This window comes from Brachyistius frenatus, unplaced genomic scaffold (assembly GCF_029030835.1).
Source record: "Brachyistius frenatus isolate BFR_SWC_R1_liver_20210118 unplaced genomic scaffold, ASM2903083v1 Contig_35, whole genome shotgun sequence".
Classification (NCBI taxonomy): domain Eukaryota; kingdom Metazoa; phylum Chordata; class Actinopteri; family Embiotocidae; genus Brachyistius; species Brachyistius frenatus.
In genome coordinates this window covers 3,341,971-3,362,086 of record NW_027210634.1, presented here as the reverse complement: position 1 = coordinate 3,362,086, position 20,116 = coordinate 3,341,971, and the positions used below count along the sequence as shown (strand labels likewise).

General features: G+C 42.6%; 3 protein-coding genes across 3 annotated transcripts; 2 read left to right on the top strand and 1 right to left on the bottom strand.

Moving 5' to 3' along the window:
• Positions 1-804: 804 nt before the first annotated feature.
• Positions 805-4,177, bottom strand: zcchc9 (zinc finger, CCHC domain containing 9). The gene is made up of 6 exons (XM_069701038.1): positions 4,046-4,177; positions 2,819-3,218; positions 2,112-2,262; positions 1,922-2,014; positions 1,596-1,664; positions 805-931 (listed from the first exon to the last, which is right to left on the bottom strand). Exons 2-6 carry the CDS (start codon positions 3,200-3,202, stop codon positions 819-821), a joined length of 810 nt encoding a protein of 269 aa, XP_069557139.1. The 5' UTR covers positions 3,203-3,218; positions 4,046-4,177; the 3' UTR covers positions 805-818.
• A 261-nt stretch (positions 4,178-4,438) lies between these two features.
• Positions 4,439-9,552, top strand: LOC138622331 (zinc metalloproteinase nas-4). Its single transcript, XM_069701062.1, has 9 exons — positions 4,439-4,493; positions 4,720-4,785; positions 6,644-6,693; positions 6,919-6,988; positions 7,081-7,195; positions 7,663-7,835; positions 8,558-8,639; positions 8,736-8,857; positions 9,359-9,552. The coding sequence occupies exons 1-9, from the start codon at positions 4,439-4,441 to the stop codon at positions 9,550-9,552; spliced, it is 927 nt and encodes a 308-aa protein (XP_069557163.1).
• Positions 9,553-14,265: 4,713 nt separating this feature from the next.
• LOC138622196 (alpha-2B adrenergic receptor) lies at positions 14,266-19,216 on the top strand. The gene is made up of 2 exons (XM_069700779.1): positions 14,266-14,563; positions 16,786-19,216. The coding sequence occupies exon 2, from the start codon at positions 16,919-16,921 to the stop codon at positions 18,479-18,481; it is 1,563 nt and encodes a 520-aa protein (XP_069556880.1). The 5' UTR covers positions 14,266-14,563; positions 16,786-16,918; the 3' UTR covers positions 18,482-19,216.
• The last annotated feature ends 900 nt before the right edge of the window (positions 19,217-20,116 follow it).

Genomic DNA, 20,116 nt, shown 5'->3' with positions numbered 1-20,116 from the left:
GGTCACTTTGCATCTTTTTGTATCCGTTTTCTGACTCTTATAAAAAAATATATATATATATTTTTAATTAACGGTCTGTAGCTCAGACGTTTCAACGCGTCCTCATTCCCAAAACGTCGAACACTGATGTTTTACCAATGCCGTTTCCATCTCGTATAATACGCACGAGGTGATTTACGTGTAGACACAAAAACCATGCGGTTATCGTTCGCAAAAGGTCCTGGTTCGGGTTACATAAAAGAAATCCAAGTCGACTTTTATAAATTACGGATTTGATAATCGCTTTTCTCAGGTTCTCACGTTCGGCATCGCGAGCAATCGTCTCCGCTCGACGCCACCCGACCTTCACGGCTGCGCCCTCCTCTCGAGAACCACTGCACTGCTGCAGCAGCAGCAGCTCCTAGCTCAGCCTGAACCAGCGCTGCCACCTGGTGGTCGAGCGTCCACGTTACAGCTGCATGAAGACGTTTGACGTCGTTACAATCCTGCAATTTCCCACAAAGCTCCGTGGTAATGACAGACTTCACAAACTAAAGCGGCTTTACTGTGACATTACAGTGACTGACTTTTGGTTCCGTCAGCACGTTCGTGCCAGAAAAACACATTTTAATATTTTTTTTTTCTTTCTTTTCTTTTTACATGAAAATTCTCTTGAAACAGCAGCAGATGAAACAGCTGTGAGAAAGTCTTTGTGAAAAAAAAAAAAAAAAAAACTCTCAGAGGAAGCAGCTGAGGAATAGGAGGAATCAGTCCGTTGATCGGAGTCCGGGTTCAGGTCCTCCAAAGACCAGCAGGACACCCCCCCCCCCTCTTCCGGATCAGAACGTCACCACTTTGGTCTGCTTGGGTTTGGCTTTCTTCACCGGAACGTGGACCTCCTCGTGGTCGGCGCTCATGTTGTTGGACAACCAGCCGACCGTCACCGAGTTCGCTGGAGGGGACGGAGAAACGTTAAAGAAGACGGTCGGAGGAGGAGGAGGAAGAAGAAGATCTCGGACAGATGATCAAATCCGACTCTATAAACTGCTCAAAAAGCGTCTGTAAATCACAGGCACACTCGTAACTTTAAATCTATGAACAATAAATCACTTCATTTATTCACCTGCATGCGAATATAGAACATTTATGAAAATCTTTATGATCTAATTAAACATTCATCCGCCATAAATTCAGGGTGAAAACTGCGTTTTCTTGCTGCTGAGACTTTAAATGAGGAATAAAATGTTTTTGGATAATAATTTAAAAAAAAAAAAAAAAAAAAAAAAAAAAAGCGCTTTGGAGACAAATTGATGGGAAGATGACCAGAAAAAAAATACTAAACTGGTTACATGAACAACTATTTTAAAAAGGAGGCGGAAACTGGCCTCCTAGAAGACGGTTAAATTTGTACAGATTTGTAGTGAAGAAGTTGCGACTAAATGTTGAGAGATGCAAAGGTGGAGTTTCACCAGAAAAAACTGCCGGTCCCCCCCCAAGTTCTTCTCTCTTTAAAATACAAGCTGATGATGATGCTGCTGCTGTTGTTGTTGTTGTTGTTGTTGTTGTTTTTATGTGGCATCGCTGCTAAATAAAGCTAACGTTATTCTGTCACTCACTTGCGGCCTGGTGCTCCGGACAGTCCTTCTGAAAATGTTCCACTGATCCACAAACCCGACAGGAACCTCCTGAGAACACAGAAGAAAAGTGGTCAGGAACGCGGAGAACGGGTCGGCGGATCAGAACCGTCTGAGAGGAACGCAGTTTTAAATTTTTTTTTTTTTTTTTTAAAGACATCACAGAAGCAGATCAGCTCTGGAATCAGCCGAGTCGTCAGTAATTAATGACGGACCAAACCCCTCGTCGGATTAATGCATCCCTGATTATTGATGACGTCGTGATGTGATGATGTCACGGCTGTCTTGAGTTTTTTTTTTTTTTTTACCTTGTGCGTAAAGTCCTTTTGGGTTGTCGGGACAGGAGCGAGACAGATGTCCCGTCTGGCTGCAGATGAAGCACTTCGCGTACGGAAAATCGCCTGAGAGACAAAACAGGAGAATTAAAGACCGGATCAGAGACATCCAGATGTGAGTCCAGATGCGAGTCCAGATGCGAGTCCAGTCAAGGGTTCTTACCGAGGGCCGGGTCCACTTTGGCTCTGCATTTGTGGATTTCGTGTTCCGTGGAGCCGCAGCGGTAACAGATCCCTCGACCCATCTCCTCGTCTCTGTCGGCCTCCGGACAGTCAGCCAGACCGTGACCGGGCTTCCTGCAGTTAAAACACAGCTGAGGAGAGAAACGGGGGAGAACGTCAGACAACGTCGAAAATATCGGAGAACGTCGGAGAACATAAAAAAATATATCAGGAGAACGTCAGAGAACATAAACAAATATCAAAGAATATCAGTGAACGTCAAAAAAAATTGGGAGAACGTAAAAAATAAATCAGAGAACGTCCAAAAATATCGGAGAACATAAAAAAATATCTGAGAATATAGAGAACAAAAATATATCACAGAATATCAGAGAACATAAAAAATATCGGAGAACATAAAAAAAAATATCTGAGAATATAGAGAACAAAAATATATCACAGAATATCAGAGAACGTCAGAGAACATCAAAAAAAATTGGGGAACGTCAAAAATAAATAATCAGAGAACGTCCAAAAATATCGGAGAACATCAAAAAATATCAGAGAACATCAGAGAACATAAAAACAAAAATTGGAGAACGTAAAAAATAAATAATCACAGAACGTCCAAAAAACATCAGAGAACATCAGTCAGAGAACTATCTCCCTCCCGCTCGTGACATCAGGACAGAAGCTGCAGTCTCTCACCATGTTGCTCTTCTTGTCCGTCTGCCTCTTCACCCTTCGGTCCTCCCTCCTCTGGTCTTTCTTCAGGGCGACCTCCACCTCCTCCCGGAGCTGCCGCTCGTCCTCCCTCCGCCCTCCGCCGCCTCTGGGCGGCGCCCGTCCGCTCTGCTGCAGGAACTCCATGAAGCCGTTCACGTCCTCGCCGACGTACTCCTTCTTCTTACGGTTCGGCTTCTTCACGGCGGAGTCGCCGGGCTGAGTCCTCCTCAGGTAGTCCCTCTCGGGGGGGCCTCCTCCTCCTCTTCCTCCTCCTCTTCCTCTTCCTCCTCCTCTGAGCTGGTTCCAGGGCGTGGCCTCTGATGGTTTGTGTTTGTGGATGTTGTTGGCTCTCGCCCACCTCGTCATGGCTGCAAACAAACGACTGAAGAAGAAAAACGACCGTCAGAAGGAAACTTTCGGGGTTCTTCGTCAATTTTAATACAGATTGCTCGCTCCAGCATCTGTAAATCGTGGGATTACCAAATTTGGAAAATTATGATCCAGATGACATTTTTTTTAGAACAACCTGGTGAAGTGGTTTTTGGATCTGGACCTGGTCTGATGCTGTCTGGATGGGAAAATCATGGAAATCTGCTTTTTTTGTTGTTTTTGTTTTTTGGGTAAAAGAATAAATCTAAGTGACATTATGGTCGTTGTTAATCTAATCCGGATTTGAGAAGTCCAGTGGTTTCTAATGTAGACCTGGTCCGGTGAGCTAAATCAACATATTAAAAATTGTTCTGCATTTGAATAAATGCTTCATAAACCTGACGTGAGGTTTTAAACAGTGTTTTAAATGAACAGGACTCTTTGTTTCACTGTTTTAGTTCTAGTTTGTTGAAGCTGCGTTGATTTTAAACATAAAACTTTTCATATGAAATGCTAAACTGAGCTGAAAGAGTCCAACAGTCGGTGAGTTTTCTGTCCTACGTCTTTGATCTAACAGTACATTTAATGTCCATTAAATTCAAATTAAACCACACGTTTTAAACTAGTCTGGGTTGTTTAAAACCACAGAGTTTCTTCAGCAGGTCACTGTTAGCGTCGTTAGCTGCTGCCTGGGGACGCCACACGTGACGCGTCGTTTTATTAAACTACAGCAGGTCAGTGACGTCAGGGAGCACGAAGAAGAAAAAGTAGAGGAGAGAAGAAACGACTTTGTGAAAGTGTCGTTTGAAAAGAATCCAAAAGCAAATAAAACAGCGTTACCTTAAGACGTTTTTATCCCGTGTGTTTGTGTTTTCCCCGGAAGTGTTCCGTCTTCTTCGTTTTTTTTTTTCCTTCTTCTTCTTCTTCTTCTTCTTCACTGCTGCACACTGCCCCTGGAGGCCGGAAGACGAGCTGCAGAAAAACAAAACGGAAAAGAAAAACTGAGATTTATGAGAATATTTTATCACTCTGAATTATTAAAAATAATCTGTATTAATGAAGATAAATTATTAGATTATATCATGTAAAGAGTCTATTTATATGTGTAAATATCTATCAGGGTGACAGCTTCGTCTGAGCTGAATTAAAAAAAAAAAAAAAGAAGACTGCAGCGGCTCACAGCTGATTTCACTTAATGCGAGGCCCCTCAGTCGCTCCTGACCTCCGACAAACATGCTGCATCTGGTCTTTGTGGCGCTCCTCGTGTTTGCTGGAGGCTTCAAAGATGGTAAGGAGTCAGAATCTCACACATTTTCAGTCTGTGGAAAACAAAATAAAACACACACACACACACACACCACGTTTTTCTCCTGTTGTGTTTCAGTGGCGCCCGGTCCGCTGCACGAAGACAACTCGGGTACGGTTTCGTTCTGACTGGAACCTGCATCGATGAATATGTGGACATTCACAAGCATTTGAATCTGATAAATGTGTGGGTTTTTTTTTTTCCACAGCACTTCTGGAGGAAGCGCTCATCAAGGCGGTGCATTACATAGAGTCCAACCCAGAGACTCTGGAAGGTGAGCTCAGACTGTTTATTATTCTGTCAGACATACAGCTGCGCCCTCCCTGTACGGACTATAAAACACCTTAAATGAGACTGGAGCTCCAGCTGGAGGACATTCAGGGATCCCCCCCCCCCCCCTAAACAAAAACCTCCCAAAGTCTCACTTTAGTCTTTGCAATTTCCAGGAATATCATGTTCTCCCTCGTTTCATCCTGTCCTGTGGAGGGACTCTGGTTTTTTTGACCTGATTGTTTTGTTTAACATATTCTCTTTGTCGTGAAGTTATCGCACAGAAAATTTCAAGCAGGGTTGTAATAATTCATCACAGAATTGCTGTGTAGCGGCAACGAAACAATTATTTTCATTATTAATACACCTGACGGTTACTTTTACTTTTTTTTTTTTATTATTATTTTTTTTTTATAAATGATTGATTTTGTGTTTGAATTGTCAGAAATAGTGAAATATGTCAATCATTATGTCCTGATTTCTCTGACCAATCACGGGAAACTTTAAATCTACCAGGTACACAGGTGATTGGTGCAGATTGTAGGCTGAGTGTCGGCACACTCTGCTCTGTTCTGGCAGTAGCTCTGGTCCAGTAATGGTTGCCAGATTTAGTTTTTCCAGTGTGTGAACTTCAGGTAAAATTGACACACAGACTCGCAGTCGGACCGACAGTGGACGTTGTGTGGTGACCTGAATTTCTACAAGAGATTGGGCCGGTTCTGGGGCGTCACTTATTCTGTACCTGGGATAAATGACTCCTTGTGGCCTGTTGAATTTGGACCATTGCAGGGCCAAACTATTTTTGCTGCCCGAGTAGCAAATATTCTTCAACAGGAGAATGAAAAAAATTATAGTACAAAAATTATTATTTTTTTAAAATTTTATTTTATTTTTTTTTACACGAGAAATGACATTTAATAAATTAACACTAAAGAAGCGCTCGGCACGTTAGGAGGTCAACAAAAAGATTCCTGGAGGTTCATCGGGTCACCGAGTATTAAATCGTACAAACCTGCGTCTACGTCTGAAAACAGTGAAGCAACTTTCTCACGACCTTACTCAGAATTGTTCTCGTCTCCAACAAAAATCCATAAATCGCCTGTTAAAATAAACATAAAATATAACGTAAGAAGGCTCTTAATTGTAGAATTTATGGCAGAACTGCTGTTTCGGTTTGCACAGGTGTTCCTAATAAAGTGCTCACTTGAGCGTTCATGTCGGCATCAATATTTACTTAGAAACTCACCGGCACTCTGGAGCTGACATGGAGAGCAAAAAAATGACTGGCAACAGCTGTGATAATGGATTTGAATATTATTTCTGTAATGTAAAAAATGTCCTCCTTCCAGATGTTTAAAGATGACTATTTGTCATTTTTCTAGTTTTGTGTGATGATAAACTCAGAATTTGTGTGTCTTTGTTTGCTGGTTAGAGGGAGAAAAAAAGGGAAATCGGGGTTAAATTCTGGGTATTTTTCAATATTTTGTGTCATTTTAACCCCTAAACAATTAATTATTAAATAAAAGTAGTTGTCAGATGTATTGGAAATACTTGTTGGTTCGCAGCTGTACATTTATTGTGCGAATGAATAAAACCATCTTGCCTTGAAAAGTTAAAGTGGACGCCAATAAAATGATGCATTTTAACTTCCGAGGTAAAAGTAACAAACTTAAACGCGTAGAATCAAACAACCATCTGAACACTGGAGTCTTTCAATTTTGTTGAGGTCGTTTTCTGGAAAATAAACTTTTACCGTAATCACTTTCCACTTCCAATAAAGTATTTAAGTCTGCCACCTTCGGTAACCACAGTGAGAGTCCAGCAGTTTAGTGCATTTAATATTTTCTTCCTTTTTCTAACAGAGCTGATGTCGAAGGACCACACGGTGTCGGAGGGAGACTTGTTGCTGCCGGTGAGCCACACTCGTTCAATTTGAACTAATGAGGTTTTATTCGTCGTACAAAGTTAGGAGACTCGTGGGAGTCCGTTTGGAGACATTTATACACTTATTGGCCACTTTATTACGAACACCTTGCTATTACCGGGGTTGGGACATCTTTTACCTTTCAGAACTGCCTTCGTGAACCTTGTTCACAGCAGAAATTTTGACTAAATGACGTGCTTATTTCCTCTGCAGAGTGAGAGGAACACCATGGGCAACACGTGGCCAACACCGGACATACCGTACGTCATCAGCTCCAGTTTAGGTAAGAAGTCTGCGTTTAGATTAAAAACTTGTAGGCGCCGGCCCATGTTCCCGCTGACGGGGGATCTGTATTTTACTTGGCGTGTTTTCCAGCCAGTCGGATGGACGACATCCTCTCTGCCATGGCAACGGTGTCCAAACACACCTGTTTGTCCTTCCACGAGCGAACCTCTGAGAGAGACTACGTGATCTTCCAAGTCAGCAGAGGGTACGTAGAGGTTGAAGGGTGGGTTTAGGTTTTTAGATCTAAAGCTGGATGCACGATGGTGGGATAACTTGAAAACAAACCATCCCTCAAAGCTTTCTGACATCAGATTTCAGAAACTGGCATCCCTCTTTACGCAAGTTTTGAGAAACCAGAATCTGCCAGCTTGAGACCTGCGAACGAAAGCGGGATTTAAAAAAAAAAAAAAGTTTACCGCCTGTTAATAGGCTGGCTCCGCCCCCCCCATCGCTCACAACTTCCGTCTTTGCTGTAATTATAGTCTAGAAACCCTGTTCGCATTAAGGTTTGCTAGGCCACTGTGAAGGGCAGACCAATCAGTGACCAGTGGGCGTGGCTAAGTGCAACAACGTTGAACGGTTTGTTTCTAAATGAAGTTCCAACAATGGTGGTTTGTAAAATGAAGCTGCCGCCCTCTGCAGTCTCAGCGTGCTTCAACTGTCTTGTTCCAGCTGTGCGTCATATGTGGGCATCATAGGCGGCAAGCAGCCCATGTTTATCGGGCCCTCGTGCACCGTGGGTAACATCATCCACGAGATCCTTCACGCTGTGGGCTTCCACCACGAACACACCAGGACCGACCGCGAGCAGTACATCACCGTTCTGTCCCATAACATCATGCCGGGTAAAGTTTCTGTGGTCGTGTGTACAGTCTGCTTGAAGTCACACAGGAGAAATTATATTAATGCTCGGAGCCATAATAGTTAGAAAATAAAATCCCTTTTTAGAATATATAAATATGCTGAAATCTTTTGTTTAAAAAAAAACAACAATCATGTAATGTAATGTTCCAGGAGAGGTTGGGATAAAATACTCAGTGCTTCTTAGTTATTTAACTCAACATTCAAACTTTGACTGCAGGTCACTTTGATTTGGCAAACACTTTGTCATTGTTCTCGTTTTGAATTGTTATGCTTTTTGTAATTTAGTTTTCAGCGCAAACAAAAAAGGGGTCACTAACAAATATTTGTCATTGATTTCAAATTCTAAATTAATTGGGGAGGGAATAAAAATAATCACTGACCAAGCAGAAGTAATAAAACCAGAGACTGTATATATAAATGTTCGTAGTCTTAGAGTCTGTAAAGTGATGTCAATGCTGAAGTGCTTTAAAGTGCAATACTACTGAGGGCCACTAGGGCTCAACAACAACAACAACAACAACAACAACAACAAAAAACTTTTGCTCCAATAGACTCCCATTCAAAAAAAACATCAAGTTCTCTCCTGAAATACAAAGTCAGTAAATGTTTTCAACAAATCATTACGGTTTCATTAGATAAATTCCCTCCTGAAAATAACTCCATCAGATATTGTTTGAGTCAGTGAAAATGTCAGCTGTTTCAGGAATGGAGAAAAACTTCGCAAAACATGGAGGCGAAACCTTCAATCTGCCGTACGACATTACTTCCATCCTGCACTATGGAAGGTAGAGCCCCAAATAAAAAAAACATACAAGGCGTTTTCTTTTTTCCTATAAAGGTTCTTGATGTTTTTTTTTTTATGTTTTTCATTCCTGTGTCAGTGGGTTTTTCTCATCAAACGGCTTTCCCACCATCGTCTCAAAGAAACATGAGAAAGAAATGGGACAGAGGGCTAAAATGACAAAGATGGACATCAAGAAAGTTCGACATCTCTACAACTGCGGTACGTTCGGGCTCCAACACCCATTTAAAAAGAATTACTTAAGCAAACAGGTTCACGACTTCATAAATGTGACCACAATTAATGTGGACAGAAACGGAGCCAAGCTGCTAGTGTGGCAGATTTGTTTGTGTACTGAACGTACAGTACAGCCATGGATAGATTACTGAACAAGTCTACTGGGTACATTACAAAGGGGGCCGGAGTAAAGAACTCAATTAAAAGGCACAAAACCACCACAACGGCACCAAATGGTACCAGATGCAATGGGATCGGACGAACCTCAAGGTGGACGACACCACGCCTCAGGACGAACCTAAACATGGGTTTATCGTCCTTTTTTTTTTTTTTTTTTCTAGTTTGAAGTCTTGTCTTCGAAAGGAGGGATGGGAGGCCTTTTAACTTCTGTACTCAGACTCACTGTATCTTAATATGCCCCATATGTCCTGTATATATTGCACTGAAAGCTAAAGATAGATAATCTTCTCTTTCCTTCTTTTCTAGATTACCTGAAACATCCGAACGAGAAGGAAGACAACCGTTCTAACAAAGAGTACGATATTAACGTGGCCCATCTTCTGTTTGACCAAAGCAACGCCCAAGGGGGCCACCAGAGCCTCGTTTCTCAGCCCCCCACCACTGCAGCGCCACCTGGCTCCCTTGCAGCACCTGAACACCACCACCAGAGGGCTCTGTAACACCAGCACACAGCAGACCTACACTGAACTAAGAGTGACCCATTCATCAATAAACCAACATGTACAGACCCAATTCTGATGGAGTCGTCTTCACTGTTCAAGCAGCTGAAACTATGCTATTTCTGTCCCTCATTAACTGACTGCAGTGACAGGTGAAATTAATTACGATACACTTGTCTGTCCCGCGGGACGTTTGTCTCACACGGAGCCTTCATTACCAGAAATGAACTGCATGTTTGTGGCAGTTATAGAGCAGCGACTTTCACAAAGTGAAGGCGGTTTAATGAGTCTCTTTAAACGGGCCAAAGACGACTCCATGTGAACGAGCTCAACAGGGACTCAATAAAGCAGTACAACTATTCAAAATAAAAAGATAACTACACGTTATCTACACGTCAGTTCAACAAAACTCTACTTGTTACTGAACTTTTATATTTTCAAAACTCTGTTCAGAAAGCTCACATTTTTCATGCAACAGAGGAACTTGTGGTTTTTAAGTTCAAAGTTAAACTAGGTTGAAACGATTTGAAGTGTCAGTTATAATGTAAAAGTAAAAATGTTTTATCTTTTATTGAAGGTTTTGTCAATTTATTAAAAATGAAAAACTCAAATCTCTCATTTACAAAAGTCTCTTTGTTGTGACTGCAAACTGTCATCAGGTTCATCCAGTCTACTTTAATAATCCTTGAGATAAGTCTAGAATGTAACTGGAGGCAAACTGAAGGGACTGGAGAGAGTTTACAAAGGCACAAATCTGTGTATCAAAAGGTCGAACAGTCGAATGCTTTGCAGACCTGCAGGATAAAACTGTGGTGACTCTTAGATGCAGGGTATAAAACCAGACCTAAGCCAGATCTAAAGCTCCGAGTGTCCCCAGAGGCCTCAAATGTAAAATTGAAGAAGTTTGGAACGAGCAGGACTCTTCATGACATCGGACCAAACTGAGCATGAAGGAGGAGGCCAAGAGCCCAAAGATAGCTCCAGCATCATCACCTGCTGACACCAAATCATACAGAGAAGCACGGAGGCGGTAGCATCACGATAAGGACAGGGAGGCTGCTCAGAACTGAGGGAAGGATGAATTCAACCAAATACATAGAGGTCCTTGAAGAAAAGCTGCTCCAGAAACCTGAAACTGAGACGATGGTTCATCGTTCAGCACCGCAATGACCCAAAGCGAAAGCCGAGGGGTGGGAAAGGTTTCATATCTTTGAGTGGACCAGGCAAAGACCAGACTTAAACCTGAAGATGGCAGTCCAGATTCTTCCCATACAATCAGATGGCGGGTGAAAGGATCCGCAGGAAGAAGGAGATAAACAGCCCAAATCCTGGTGAGCAAAACTTGCAGAGACCAAGAAGACTGGAAGCTGGAAGTGCTGCCAAGGACACTTCTACAAAGTACTGAACTAGTGTGAATAATGAAAGAGTTCAGCTTTAGATTTTCAATCAATTTGCACAAAAAAAAAAAAAAATTGAAAACTTGGGAGTGCAGATTGATGGACAGAAAAACGATAATTTTACACGTTGAAAATTGGATCTACAACACGTGGCAAATGGAGGTTCGTAAAGTGACCGGCCTGACTTTTACGTTGGAAAATAAAATGTACACATTGCAGACAACAAAAGGAATGATTAAAGCTCGGAGGGAGAGTTTATCTCTGGTGTCTGGTCAAGCAGTTTTCTGGAGGATTGACATCGCGTCTCCGTCCGTCAGAGAGGTGGCTATAACACCACGTCCTCATTCTGTCAACTCACCTCGACAGTAACGGACGTCTCTGTTCTCTCAGCCTCACGGTTTTGACTTTTGTTTGACGCTTGATGTCAGGTGTAAATGTCAGAGCGATTTCCCAGCAGCCCTCGGTGAACTGCAACCGCAGACGAATATGTGTCCGTCGGTCCGAGAGGCGATGTCGAACCTCTCCCTCAGAGCAGTCTTAAAGAATCTGAAGTTAAAAACTGGACCCAGTGCTGCTTCGGTGTCTGAAGTCAGCACAGCGAGATCGAGGTTTCACACCGACCCCTCTGGAGATGAGTATCTTCGGAGATAAGCTGACCCTGCTGGATTGTACTAAACTATTCATCCTTCATCCTCCTCGGCACACACAGAAGAGACAGAGAGTGATGCTGAGACGCCTTCATGCAGCGGTTGCGAGGAGCTCTGCTTTCAGATCCAGTGATCCGCTCCACATCACTGCCATCAAACCCTCCAATCCGGTATCACGGCAAAGCGTGAAATAGACACGCCGGTCCACTACAGAAAAAAACTTGAACTGGCCACGCTTTGGCCTGTCTAAAGCGGGACAGTTATACGTTTTGAAAGCGTGAAACTTACAAGCACGTAAAATGTCATGTGACGCGGGATCATGTGACCAAGGTCCCGCAACAGAGGCAACAAAGAACTTTTTTTTGTCGGTATTAAGAGGCAGGAGGGTTGGCTTGGTGGCATTAGTCAGGCGACAACGGTTTTGTTGAGTTGTTTTTTGTTTCCTAACCGCAACGATGTTTTATCTTCCCTCTCTAAGTTTCATTTTCCTGTAAATCACATGACTCTACGCACGCAGTAGGTTCCATTTTTTTTTGACCACAGGAAAATGTGTAACTGTCACGCTTTAGACATGCCAAAGCGTGGCTATTTCACGTTTACCAGGTTGCAACTCGTGCTGCTCACTTCAGCACGTGTACGATTGATCAAAACCAGCATCGTTCTACAACCAACATGCTAAATTTGTACTGACTGAGTCTTGATTTGATTAACATATATGCATAAACAATATGACCAGCCAAAAGAGGTTTACAAGACACCATTATTAACAATAACAACAGTAACAAAAAGAGCCAAAGTAACTTCAAAAATGTGATTTTACAAAATAAACCTTCCTGCCATTTTTTTCTCCAAGCTTTAGCTACAAAGGTCGCTGACTTATAAATATTAAAACTAAACCGCATAAACCCGTCATTATTATTCTGTAGGCAGTGGAACATTTCTGGATTTTAAACGTACAACATGGATGTTCTTAACTCGTCGTAATGTAATAATCCTGTACGTTTCAAATCTACCAACTTTAAGGGTCAGAGGAAGGACTCCAGTTCCCATCTGTGCAACTAAAGATCTTTGATTTTTTTTCATAGGTTTGTTGTAACATCAGCTTCAAGGTCAAAATAAGGCTTGACTTAAATATAGGTTTGTAATTTGGGTTTTCAGTAGGATATCCATCAACAATTTTTTTTCCTCAAATCTAATTCTAATTCTGCAGGATAAATTATTGCTATACGTGTGTGGTAAATAATTTAACCTCCTGAAAAAACCTTCTCATCGACCTTGTTTGCTTACTTGTTAAGAAAATGGTTTGACAGTCTGAACACTTCACATTTTCTCCTTATCGATCCAGAAATCCACCAAAGATCAGTCAGGTGCAGCCAAGAGTACGAGTAAGCGTATGAACAGCTAAAAAAATAGAATACAACATGCAGCTCGGCTCTTTGCGGTGTCAGCAATTTTCCACTCTTTTTAAATTCTCAAATCCCTGAACAGTAATTTAATACATAGTTGGGACACGTGCATCTTAGGTCATGCATAAGGCGTCGTATACCAAAGGTGACTTTTAAATTCTGCGTGAAAGCAACAAGAAAACGACCAGAATGCGAGAAAAAGAGCTGCGGGAGTCCGATTATTTCTCTAATTCCAGTTTATTGCGAGCAGATGTGATGAGTTCAGACGTACGTAAATGACTGACTGCCACACACACAAACAAATCACAAACTTCCCACACAGTCGCCACCAGAGCATTAATCCTGACTGAGTGTCTCCGCCCACAGAGAGGCGCCTCCAGCCCGCATATGCATACATTTCCATTATATTACATATGCAGGACTATGCTGGCATCGCTTTCAGGCATTAAAATGGTAAAAAAATAAAAAATAAAATAAAAGTCAGGTTTTTAATCAACTAAACTACTAAAGGAAAGTTATTACAAAGAGTCTTTTAGCTGCTGTGAAGCAGAATTAAAGAAAAACATTCGGTCAAATGAGTTTTTATCTGTAATCATTCTATGTACATATGAAATAAACTCTCAGACTCCAGGTGTGTAATCGTCCCGAAATTCCTGGATTTGATTCATAAACTGCCTGTGGTGCAGTCAGGTTTCCATTAAAGGTGGGTGGGGCATAGTGTCCATTTACTGTCACTTATGGCTGCAAAAAAAAAGAAGTTGGATACATGCTGCACTTTTCACGCCTGTAGGAGGCGAAGCGTGACATTGACACTGCCTCCTCTTGTGAATTACACACTTTGGCTGCTCAAACATAGTTCAGCTTCTCACATTTAACAAATCCTTGATATATAAATCCACAATGCCAGTCCTTACACCATATTTGAAGGAGTAACAACAGGACTGTTACTGTCACATGCTTCTTCTTTTTTTTTTTATTTATTCAGCTCCAGATTCATCAGTAAAATGAAATAAAAACGCCTTCAAAAGGAGTCTTTATCTGATGTTTTTGACACGGTCAAAGGTTACATCACGCGTCCTCCTGCTCCACACACAAATTTAACCTTTAACCTGGTTCCCAGCGCGCAAATGAAGCCCACAGCCGGTGTGTGGACAGTTTGTGGAGTCCCTGCGCGTAAAGAAGCGCGTCGCAGAAACATCCGCATCAGTTCCTTCCACATCTCCCACTGCAAGCAGACCGAGTCCAGGTGGGTCCGAACCGACACCGGGATGCACTATACAGACCTCTGCACGCGGATAACGTCAGCCGATATATTCTACTGTTGTTGGAGAAATAACTTTAACAGCCATCTCCTTTATTTCTGAACATCCTCCACTCAGATGTAACTGGATCTTTATAGTGTGGAGATCGGCGCGTCCACAGCGGACTTTTCTGCCTCCGTCTGGCGGACATCCAGCGGCGCATTACCGGATACTTTCTTTTTGAAATTCTCCCTGTTCATGTTTTAAAACTTTTAAAGTTATTTATTTCGAATGACGCTACTGAGGTGAAGATCTTACATGTAAGTATTTGATATTAATTTACATTTATGGTGAGGTGTTGGAGAGGTTCTCTTTACTGTCATGTTAAATACACATGTTTGCAGAGAAAACATCTGGATTTGTGCTGCAATTAATGACATGAATACAGAAAATAAAGTCTGTTTTAATAAATCCCACTGGATAAAATGAAGAAAGGGCACAAACCTAATGACTAAATAATGAGAAAGAGCTGCAGACTCTGACTTGTAAGATTTTCTTATAGGAGGAAGAACAGGTTGCTCATCTGACAGCCATAAAGCAACAAAACCACACAATTGTCACACACACACACACACACACACACACACACACACACACACACACACACACACACACACACACACACACACACACACACACACACACACACACACACACACAAATCAGCTCAAACTTTGTGGTTATTAAAGCAGAAATACACTTTAATTTGCCTCTCTGTCTCCTCCTGCAAACCAGATAATCTGTGAGCTGACTCAGCAGAAAATAACAAGCGAAATAATTTTTAATTTATTAGCCTAACACCAAGGATTAGTCTCAAGGAGTTTTATGTTACGTAACATTATCTTCATAAGTCATCCATTTGGATGAGGTAAAACCTCCCTTAAAGAATCCTGTAAACGTTAAATAGCTGTTTTATTCATATTTTATTTGCCACCTAAATTTAGAGGTTAATATGAATTTCCAGCAAATTGGCAAAAGACAAACTGAGTTTGTTTGCTGTTGTCTTAATAAAAACGGAATCATTTACGTGTGAATGGATAGTTCCATAAATCCGAATGGTCGTGAGATGGTTAATCTGAGAGGAAATGAGAAAACAGCAAAGTTCGGATACACAAATCTGTTTCTATTTTTTGTGAAATGTTGGATAATTTTTTCTTATTTCCATTAGAGAAGTTTAGAGGGAAAACATGCCTTTGGAGGAACTGCGAACAACTCTCGAGACAAATGAAACGTGTAATGTGTAATACAGCCGTCCGTCCACTAGGGGGCACCATGTCAGTGTTACCTACGTATGTATGACCACGGTCAAAGAACGAGATCATACGACATGATACAAATTGTGATAAAGTCCAAGTATCAAAACTGAGATTATCAAAGAGGAGATCCGGATTCGAGTCCGCGAGGAAGCCTCGTGTTTTTTTTGTTTTTTACTTACACAGCAAACGTATTTATTTTACATAACATGATGTACGAAACATTTTTTTTTTAGCGTAAAATTACTTATTTGAACACAAACTACAATATTTTCCAAAACCAAACTGTGATTTTTGGTAGCTAATCTTGAGTCCTCTAGTGGACTGTTGGAGATATTCGTCTTAGCCTTGCAGCTGTTAGTTGTGTTTAGTGATTAAACCCATATCTATTTATTTTGTGGCTTTTTTGTTTGAAGAGGATAGATGAATTTGTTTGACTACATTATTAGTACCATTATTTTAGTTTAGTTTGAGTAATTTTTATACTTTTATTTTGAAGGCACTGGGAAACTTAGGCACTTCAGGTGAATCTACATTAATTGGTTGGCTGGTGTGGCACAGCGAAGGCTTTTTCAGCAGGGTAAGAGAGGCAGCAGATGCTTTTGTTTCTGTATGTTTGCTTGCAGAAATGGTCAAATAAACGCTTAGATGGACGATGGACCTTTTTCCCTGCTTGAAGTGCGTTCCTTGGTGCCTTAGTGGCTGTTTAAAATTGAGTATTTTTATAGTTAAGTCTGAGGAAAACAATCGCCACTGCATAGACCTAACAGGTGCATTGCATTGCCTTTGAAAAATACCGGGTTGGAAACGAGGCAACTACACACTACTTACTATAACAAGCCAAAGAGGTTCACCAGCTCTGCTTCGATCTTTGACAATGTGTAGTATTTTATAAGTTTCTCAGATTAATGTGGTAAATTGTGGCAGAAAAAATAAAATACTCAAGTAAATTTCAGTACCAGAGAGTGCAAAAGCTGTTAACAAAGCAAAAGAATGAGAATCTAAAACTTAATTTCCTTTTTTGTTCACTATAAATCCATATGTGTTATCTTATAGTCATGATGTCATTAGTATTGTTCTACAGTGTCGGAAATAGATAAAAAAGATAAATGGACATAAAGTATACTCTTTACGGATCAGGTCAGATGTTTAACTGCGATTGGTTGCACTGATATTTCAGTGTCTTAAAAGGTGTCTTTTTTCTTGTAAATCTCCCTCTCCATGTAAAGATCACATGGCGCCACCTTGACTGTGACCATCCAGCCCCTCGGTCAGTTTCTCGATGGTTTACCGCAGAAACATCCCTCTGCTGTCTCACGTCCTGTAAGAGACCTTTCAAGAAAGTTTCCTCCGGTCACCACCATGGCAGCGGCTCCAGACGCTCCCTGCCTGTCGGAGCTCGGCGGACTCCCCAACAGGAACATCACCCTCGTCTACGGCACCCGACCCTGCAACCGGAGCACCGCGAGGACCTCGCCCTACACCCCTCAAGCCACCGCAGCCTTCGCCATCGCCATCACCTGCATGATGATCGTCACCATCGTCGGGAACATCCTGGTCATCATCGCCGTCCTGACGTCCCGCTCCCTCAAGGGGGCTCAGAACCTCTTCCTGGTGTCGCTGGCTGCCGCCGACATTTTAGTCGCCACTCTGATTATTCCCTTCTCGTTGGCGAACGAGCTGCAGGGCTACTGGGCGTTCAGCTCCATCTGGTGCGAAATCTACCTGGCGCTGGATGTTCTCTTCTGCACCTCCTCCATCGTGCACCTGTGCGCGATAGCACTGGATCGCTACCTGTCCATCTCCCGGCCCGTGTCCTACGGGGCCAAACGTACTCCCGTACGCATCAAGACGGCCATCATAATAGTCTGGCTAATTTCCGCGGTCATCTCCTTCCCTCCTCTTCTCACCCTCGACAAGAGCGAAGGAGGCGAAGAGACGTGCGAACTGAACAACGAGCGCTGGTATATTCTCTACTCCACCATCGGCTCATTCTTCGCCCCCTGTGTTATAATGATTCTGGTGTACGTGAGGATTTATCAGATCGCGAAGCATCACACTCGCGGCCCGTCTGGACAAAAGCAGAAAGCGGTGGCAGGAGGAAACGCCAACGTGGCGACCGCCGATCCCGCCGCGAAACTATCCGAGCAGTCGCAACAGAACGGGGACCAAGGAGGTGTGAGTGCCAGCCAGCAAAAAAAAGTCCTCACCACAAAGTCTGGATCCGATTCCACGCTGTCATCACTTCGAAAACCAGCTGAGAACACCGCTGAGCACCCTCCTCATTCGGGCACCGTCGAAAAATCCCCTTCAGTCCCGCAGAGCGACAGCCAGATCCTCCCAGCCGCTCCCCACTCAGAGTCCCAGAAACATCCCGACAAAGAGTGGGAAGCGCTTCCCGACAACACCTCCAGCTTGGCCTCTGACGCCGACCTGGACACCGGCGAGGAAGGTGTTCTGGCAGAGGACGGCAGGGAGAAAGGAAACGAGCCTGACGAGCAAACTTTGGGATTGTCCCAAAGCAAAAAGTTCAAAGTTCAGGTGATGAATCTGGCCTGCAGATACAAGAACACTGTGGCCACGCCATCTGGCACCAAACTGGTACCAGAGGAAACGCCCAGGGCTCAGGGGACGCCCACATCCCGGCGCAAGGCCATGGTGAACAGGGAGAAGAGGTTCACCTTCGTCTTGGCTGTGGTGATGGGAGTGTTCGTGATCTGCTGGTTCCCATTCTTCTTCTCTTACTCCCTCCAGGCGGTGTGCCCCGAGACTTGCAGCATCCCCAATCCCTTGTTCAAATTCTTCTTCTGGATCGGCTACTGCAACTCCTGCCTCAACCCGGTCATATACACCATCTTCAACAACGACTTCCGGAAGGCCTTCAAGAGGATACTGTGCAGGGACACAAAGGGTACGTTCTTCTAGAGGGGGAAACACATGTCATGTTTTTGAACTGCCGGTGGACAGAAACATCTTTACCAGAACTGATTTCCTTATTTGTGTACTTTCTGCAATTTGACCGGGATTGGCCTTCTGCGGCATCGATATGAACACTTGTACATTAAGGGGGGAAATTGCATCCGGTGCCTCTGATAGCTGAGTCAGAGCCGCACCGACATACAAAAGAGATTTCAGAAAGCCACAGTCAAGTGGCTGAATCAATTATCTTTAATTTTATTTAAGAATACAGTGTAATTGTGTATTCAGTGACTCCGAAGACGAATGATTTGATTGTATTTTGAAACGGATGTCAAGAGGTCCATGTTCAGTAATTTGAAGTACAGACATGACTGCGATTGGTGTATGTTTGTGCGTGCAGTCGGTGTGAATGCATGGGAGTAGAGGACAGTTGCCCGAGGGTTTTACCGGAACAGAACAAATATCACTAAGTGTCCTTTATCGGAGATGAAATGGGCACTGAAGGAACACGAGATCAGGCAAAACGTGAACGTCCTCGTCTCTGTGCCTCTGCCTCCTTTGCTCTCTTTAGCTCTTCCTCCATATAAAGCTGAGACCCGGGGACGTGTACGATGGATAGGGGTTCATTTCCCCCTTCCCCCATTGTGTATTTGAGTCTCTGTGAACCGTTGGATGTTACACCTCTGCCTGGGATTGCTCATTAAAGGGGATCGCCAGAGGCTTTAATGGGGGGAAAACTAGAGCAGGAAATATATATATATATATATATATATATATATATATATATATATATATATATTTTTTTTTTTTTTTTTTAAATCAGCCGAGGTTGCATGAAAGATGGAGACACTATATGTGAATGAGATACTTGGAGCCGTTCACTTTCCCCCTATACTGCCTTTAATCTTTCTTCTCCTTTATTGTTGATTTTTTTTTCTCCTCCTCTAAACTAAGTATGATGCAGGGAGTCAGTGCATGTTGTTCGGGTTTTAGCTCAAGTTGTGTTTTCTGCAGTGTTCACTAATTAAATTCAAGACTTTTAAAAAGCATTTAAAATACGGCAGAGAATGCACTGGGATGTTTTTATAGTGAAAGATCGGCAGGAAACAACGACAAGGCCTGCAAACATTTAGCTAAAATTATGTATTAATTTATGGAATGTCACATTTTTATTAGTATTTTGTAGCTGCTTAGGACGATAATACCCAGAACATGTCTGCAAGGCACAGAACTGGGAGCTGACGGGTCAGGGAAATGCTAAATTACCACAAAAAGACATGCACAACCATGACAACAAAGCGCAAAACCACCACAGAGGTACTCAAAATGATCCCAGAGACAGAAGCCCACCACAAAAGAGACTCAAATCTGCCTTAAAGGGGCTCCAAATGACTGCAAAGACTCTAAAAACCACCACATACTCAATCAAAATGACTGCAAATGTTTCGTGTCTCTTGTAGGGGATCTTTTATTTCACTTATTCACAATGCATCCGGGCCATGACTCAGATAAACATCGGAAAATTGATGGCTGGATTAACCAATTTAAGAAAAAAGAAAAAAAAATCCATTAAATTGATGCCAAAATCGACGGATGAACCTCCCAACAGGAGACTTTTTTTTAAACACCCTTTGACGCTGT